At 33.5% G+C, this 7,273-nt stretch overlaps 1 protein-coding gene across 1 annotated transcript; it reads right to left on the bottom strand.

Annotated features, from left to right (window-relative positions):
* Positions 1–352: 352 nt before the first annotated feature.
* On the bottom strand, positions 353–3,339 carry LOC134282098 (plasminogen-like; the record flags this gene model as incomplete). Its single annotated transcript, XM_062764545.1, has 2 exons — positions 353–627; positions 3,075–3,339. Coding segments are annotated over 2 exons (540 nt in total), but the record flags the coding sequence as incomplete, so codon positions are not given.
* Positions 3,340–7,273: the final 3,934 nt, after the last annotated feature.

Genomic DNA, 7,273 nt, shown 5'->3' with positions numbered 1-7,273 from the left:
AGGATCGGATATCCTTAACAGGGGCAATTGAAATTGATGTAGTAATAATGTATAAGAACATCGTTGTGCACAAACAAGATAAAAAAGACGCATGGGAGCTGCTTAGAACATTATATTACAAAAATAAATGGTCAAACAAATTGTGTCTTTGAGTGTTCAGTGATTGTGTTGTGTCTACCCATCAAGATCCTTAAATAATTGTTTTCTCTTAACTTGCCCGATTAAAGTATATACTAGTATCTTGATCCTCTAAATTACATCACAGATAATATTTAACTTATTTGTTGAATACAAAATACATTTTGTTTTGATTGCAAAACTTATTTCAGTAATTTTCTTTCAATATATAAATTCAACATTTGAGTAATTCATTACCACAAAATGGAATATGACAAAGCTCCCATTCTGTATCGGGGTCAATTGTAAAGCACCATGGAGTAGCTTTTGTCCCAGGTTTTGGATTTCTGCAATAATTTTCGTGTTCACTGGCGTTTCCCGGAAGTCGCACGGCGTAACTATGTGGATGGGGAGTTAGGCTGTCCCATCTCTGACATGATTTACCGGAAACAGTCACTGAAATGTTCCCTCTGTATTCCAGACCTTCCACGGATATTTTGCAGTCCCTCGCTGAAACAATATACAAGTAAAAAGAAGGATATGGAGATAACGAACAGTATTCAATCTCAAAGTCAATAAAACAATACAAAATAAGAGCAGAGCAAAAACAAACCCCTGAAACAAATAAATAATTGTAAAGAAAAACATACCAGCTTAGTTTTAAACAAATGCTCATTAACCTTTATATGCAGATTTTTACTGATGTATTCAGAATTGGAATGTACTTATTGTATTGTGGAAATGAATGTTCTTTTTAAAAATCAGAAAAAATGACATAGCTTTAAAATGAATTCTGATGACTTGGGACCCAGAGATTTGATATAACGATAGTAACTATACTTGTGTCTGCACTCTTGCATTGTCATTCTAGGCCATTCTACCAAGTATATGTTATCCATCAGGTCAACATTAATATTTGTGCAAACAATATAGCAATTCTGGTAAATTTCTTTGATTTCGTATTGAATTCAGATAAGTGGAATCAAAATATTATCCATAAATCGTGGTATTATCTAATAAAATACAAGTATCTATCTGAAATGATGATGTTAACTTTTATGTTATTTTAACATGGGTGAAGTCCATAACTTTACATACATAAGAAAAAGGTATGTGCGTATCTTGAGTCCTGGAATACAAGGGAATAATTTACACCGGAATAGTTAGCAACCAAGGGATAAATTTCCATAAAATGTTACATTATATAATCTTAAACAGACACACAAATGATTCATTAGTCAATGGCAAATATCAATCAAGGCAAACTTGAACAGTTCGTGTTTGGGACTGTTGTAGATAACAGAGATATTAATGTTAATACCCATCATTCACCATTCTATATTATTTTCTATTAACGATTCTGTATTCTTTTTTGGTATTTTTCTGAAAGTGTACAGTTTAAATACCTTAATGGACGATTTTGCTAGTTAAGATTCAACGCTTACTCCTATACAAAATGTCTTCAGGCGTCAGACTGTACTAGATTTAATCAAGGCTTGTTTTACCAGTCGTGTAATAGCAGACCTGTGATGCCTTATCCACTGTCCATTGAGAATTGATGTATAAACACCCAATTTAAAGCAGGACATTAAAAATTAATGTTTGTTTTATTGTTATCATATTACATCTGGACATTCTCTGATTAATAATTCGTATTTAGCGTCACGAAATTAAGCAAATCCGTTCAAGAGATATCTAACATCTACATCAAATAAATATTATGGATATTTATTTTTAATACATACTAAGTCTTTACCCAAATATTCATATTCATAACATCGTATTAAATTCACTGCAAGAGAGATAAAAAGTGGCACTCTTTTGTCAAAAACAAAGATGGATATGGAGATACTGAACAGTGTATTCAATCTCAAATCCATAAAACAATACAAATTAGGAACAGAGCAACCACTAACCTCCAAACCATCAGAGGTGGCATCAGGTGCCATGGAGGAGTGAGCATCCCCTGCTGACCGGTCACCAATTTGTAACTTGTAATTTCTGTTTGTTTTTATGTTTGAGAATGAGGCAACTTTTTCCTATTTTTGAAAAGATCTGATAGTTATTTCACAACTTAATTTTCTAACTGATTAACTGTTTACTGATTCATAGACTTAGCAGTCATGATTTTTATTTACATGAGGTAAGATCAAACTACTGCTTGAAGTTAAAGGTACATTTATTAAATTTGGAAATATCCATGACACCGAGGACTGGAAATGAGGGCATTGCATGGGTACAAATTATTCAGCCGGTTGTCATGGGGTGTTTCTCCATGCCAAACCAGATTATACAGAATAATTTGCCTTAATTTTTGAAAATCAACCAATGAGATGCTATAATACAAACAAATTTAAATTATTTGTTTGTTTTCTCCATATTTTATCATTTAATTAGCTGTGTTCGATAAATAACATCACAGAAACAAAATACTTCAAGTGTCTTATAAACAACCATCAAGAAACTATTAATGATTCGGAAGGAATAAAAAATACTTACTTTGAGAAAACGTGGGGATGTTGTAATTTTCTTGTAAGCCGAACTTGCAAAGAGGCTAGTTTTAAATAATGTTTTCATATCCTTAAAAATATTTAATCAGGGTACGCTTAACAGGAGCAATTGAAATTGATCTAGTAATAATTTATAAGTATATCATTGTTCACAAACAAAATAAAAACGCATGGGAGCTGCTTAAAACATTATATAACAAAAATAAATGGTAAAACAAGTCGTGTCTCTGAGTGTTCAGTGATTGCTATGTGTCTACACATCAAGTTCCTTATATCATTGCTTCCTCTTCATTTTCCTGATTATAGTATATCTGGATCCTCTATATTACATCACAAATAATATTTAAGTAATTTGTTGAACACAAAATATATTTTCTTTTTTGAGTAAAACACTTATCTTAAAAATTATCTTTCAATATATAAATTCATTACGTCAGTATTTATTACCACAGAATGGAATATGACAAAGCTCCCATCTTGTATCGGGGTCAATTGTATAGCACCATGGAGTAGCTTTTGTCCAAGGTTTTGGATTTCTGCAGTAATTTTCGTGTTCACTGGCGTTCCCCGGAAGTCGATCAGCGTATCTATGTGCATGGGGAGTCTGGCTGTCCCATCTCTGACATGATTTACCGGAAACAGTCACTGAAATGTTCCCTCTGTATTCCAGACCTTCCACGGATATTTTGCAGTCCTTTGCTGAAACAATATACAAGTACAAACAAATAAATAATTGTAAACAAAAACAAAAAGCTTAGTAAAAAAAAAATGCTCATAAACCTTTTTTTTTTACTGATGTAATCAGAGTTGGAATGTACTTATTGAATTGTGAAAATGAATGTTCCTTTTAAAAATCAGCGAAAAATGATATAAATTAGGATGAACTATCATGATTTTGGACCCAGATTTTAAAGATAAAAAACCTTGTTTTTCTGGTCTCAACTGTAAGCTATTTAATTTCTGAGATTTGATATAACCATAATAACTAAACATGTGCCTTCACACTTGCATGGTCATCCTTGGTTATTCCACCAAGCATATGTAATCTATCAGGGCAACATTAATATATGTGCAAACAATACATTAGTTTTGATAATACTGTAGATTCCTTATTTTTCGCAAGTACTTTTTATCACGAATTGGCTCTTAAACATCAAATCGCGAGATTTATAATTTACGAATGAACGGCTGATTAATAGATTTTACATAGATTTCAGCACTATAAAAATGAAAGCGAGTAATATTTTTTCGCGAGTGCTGCTTCTCGCGAAATTACGCGGAAATTAATTCCTCGCGTTTAATTAGGAATCTACAGTATGTTTCTTTGATTTCGTATTGAATTAAGAGAGGTGGAATCAAAATATTATCAATAAATCAAGATATTATGTAATAAAATACGGGTATCCTTATGGAATAATGATGATAAGCTTTTATGTTATAAAACATTGGTGAAGTCCATAACTTTACATATCAATAAAAAAAATACGATCGTATTTTGAATCCTGGGATACCAGGAAATAATTTACATCGGAATAGATAGCAACCAAGGGATAATTTTCCAAAAACGTTACATTATAATCTTAAACAGACAAACAAATGATTCATTAGTCAATGGCAAATATCAATCAAGGCATACTTAAAGGGTTTGTGTTTGGGATTGTTTTAGATAACAGAGATTCTAATGTTAATACCCATCACTCACCATTCTATCCCATTTTCTATTAATGATTCTACATTTATTTTTTGGGGGTATTTTTCTGAAAGTGTATTTAAATACACTTTAAAAAGGATGATTTTGCCAGTTAAAATTCAAAGCTTATTCCTGTACGAAATGTCTTCAGGCGTCAGACTGTACTAGATTTAAACAAGACTTCTTCAACACGTCGTGGAATAGCAGCCTTGTGATACCATTTCCACTGTCCATTGAGAATTGATGGATAAACACCCAATTAAAAGCAGGATATTAAAATTTTATCACATTACATCTGGACATTCTCTTATTAATAATTCATATTTAGCGTCACAGCAGAAATTAAGCAACTTTTCTATCGTCAACTTCCCTTACTTATGCAGTAATAAACCTTCATCACCTGCATCCGGAGTGTATATATCTCAGTTGATTCGATATACAAGAGCATTCTCTATGTATAAACAATTTCTAAAACAATGTAAACTATTAACAAGCAAGTTGATGAAACAAGAATATCAACAGTTTCCTTTAAAGTCATCATTTCATAAGTTCTATGGTCGATACAATGACCTTTTCAGCAAATACAGTTTATCATCGAGACAAATACTGACTTACGTTTTCATACTAATTATTAATTCATTATTTATGGGCTGAATTGACGACGGATTTTTCCGTTATTCCCTGTTCATGACAAGGAGCACACGGCGGGTGTGACCGGTCAGCAGGGAATGCTCACTCCTCCATGGCACCTGATCCCACCTCTGATGTTTGGAGGTTTACTCTGCTCCTAATTATGTTCCCCAAACGAAGTTGGGGAACATATTGTTTTTACTCTGTTTCTTATTATGTTCCCCAAACGGAGTTTGGGAACATATTGTTTTTACTCTGTTTCTTATTATTATTATGTCGCCCCGAACGAAGTCGGGGACGACATATTGATATTGTACGCATGTTTTTTTTTATCCAGGCTGTTTCTCGGAGATGGCTGGGACAATCTTCCTGAAACTTTCCTCAAAGGATGATCACTGGTTGTAGTTGTGCAGTGAGGTCGTTCAGTTCCAGTATGTCTACCGTTGCCATGGAAACCTGTAAAAAGCGCCGAATTTTGTCCGCGAGTGTTCTCTCTGGTCCCTTAAACGTTCGTCATGAAACTTTTTTTATTTTGATGATTAGTATCTGTAGTTGTGCGATTTGCATTTAAAATTTTCAAATAATCGATTATTGCCATGGAAACCAGAGGAATGTTAAAATTCTTTAATTTCGATTTTCTCAATAACTACTCAAGCAATCGTTTTGAAACTTTCAATGTTAATTCCTTGCAATGTGTCAAAGAGATTTCTACTTTTAAAATAATTGTAATGAGTCGCTCACAGTTGTCATAGAAACGAAACAGAAAAAAAGGTTAAAATGGACACATGTGTTCTCCAAGGTCTAGGTCAAAGGGTCAAAGTTCTTCGTGTCCAATAAAAGTTCTTTTCACAAGGATTACATATTTGAAATACGAAAGCCCTAGCCCTTACCGTTCAAGACGAACCCCCCCCCCCTTTTGAAGCGCACTGCCAGGTAGAATACACAGATATAACATATACAACCTACAAGTAACGTTTTAAAAGTTTAATTCATAAAATAAAGTTCTCTTGCTGTGATTTGATAGTTTGCCAACATTAATTCTCCTTCTGTCTTGTCTCTAGATTTAATAATTATTTTATTTTATCTATATAAAAAAATAACGATTGTCAGCTGTATTTATTAGCATTTCGCGTTTTTTTGTATATCTATTACTTGTATATTATTCATTTCATTAGATAGTGCAAGTTTAAGTAAGAAAATAGGTACGTTATTTCCATAGTTTTTATTCATTCATAAATCCTAGGATCCGCTCCTACAGGTGCGCGAAGCCTTGATCACTATTGTAAACAAAACATTCATCTCGCCGAAAATGTTCATGATTCCGCTAAACTGAGAAAGTTTACACATGATTTATCATCTCATAAGAAACAGCAGCCCTGTGCAATGCAGAAATGCTCGAATTGAAGGTGGTATGTCAGGTTCGTTTTCCGGCAGAACCTCTAAAAATGAAAGTAAAAGTAGGTAAATTTCAGAGTTCTCACTAGCGTTATAATACACAAAATAATTCGGCTGATCTTCTTAATAAATTACGTTTGCCAAGCCTTTTTGGTAGGAAAGATCCTGCCAATTAACAAGTATGAGGCTCAGTTCAGTACATCTGCCCAATTTCTTTTATGCAAGTCTGCAAATTTAGGAACTTGTAATTTTTTCCTGCACTACTTTCTTCTCCTACCGATTCTAAAAATAATTTGTGGTATGTACCCAATTAAGGTCTTCCGTTTCCAACGAAAAGGACTGATACGACTCGATGGTTGTCCAAGATTAGCTAATGGACCATTGTTTTAGTGATAATAAAAATGAAAGCCTTGTCCAGTACGGGGCGACATATGCTATTGCTTGCAATAGCAGACTTTCTAGTTTTTTTTTCTTATTTGTTCTCCGGTACTTTTTTGTCCGCGAGTGTTCTCAGAAACTGTTCACCCAACTGAGCTAAAACCTTTTTAGGGTTAATAGGTGTGTAGTGTAGGTGTGCGGAACGAAGGTTATTTTGCGCGCATACGCCGGCACGTGCGTGCGCGTGAAATGAGTGAATTGACTGATATACTTAATATAGCTATAACTTTTACATTTTTTGATGAAATGCTTTGAAACTCATTACATAAGGATATATTAATAGTGGTAATAATATGACACTGTCAAATTAGCAAGAACTCACGCGCATGCACGTGCGCTGCAATCTGATTGGCTGGAACAAAAATCTCAATATCTCTTCTGTTTTTCGACGAAATGCTTTGAAATTTTAAACATTGTCATGAATTAGGATATCCTACAACATAATATAGAAAAAAATTCATGAAATCACGCGCATGCACGTGCGCTGTAATCT

The sequence above is a fragment of the Saccostrea cucullata genome, unplaced genomic scaffold (genome assembly GCF_032062105.1).
Source record: "Saccostrea cucullata isolate Sc308-1 unplaced genomic scaffold, CSIRO_AGI_Scuc_v1 ctg5336, whole genome shotgun sequence".
In the NCBI taxonomy this organism is placed as follows: Eukaryota; Metazoa; Mollusca; class Bivalvia; order Ostreida; family Ostreidae; genus Saccostrea; species Saccostrea cuccullata.
This window is presented reverse-complemented; position numbering and strand designations above follow the sequence as displayed.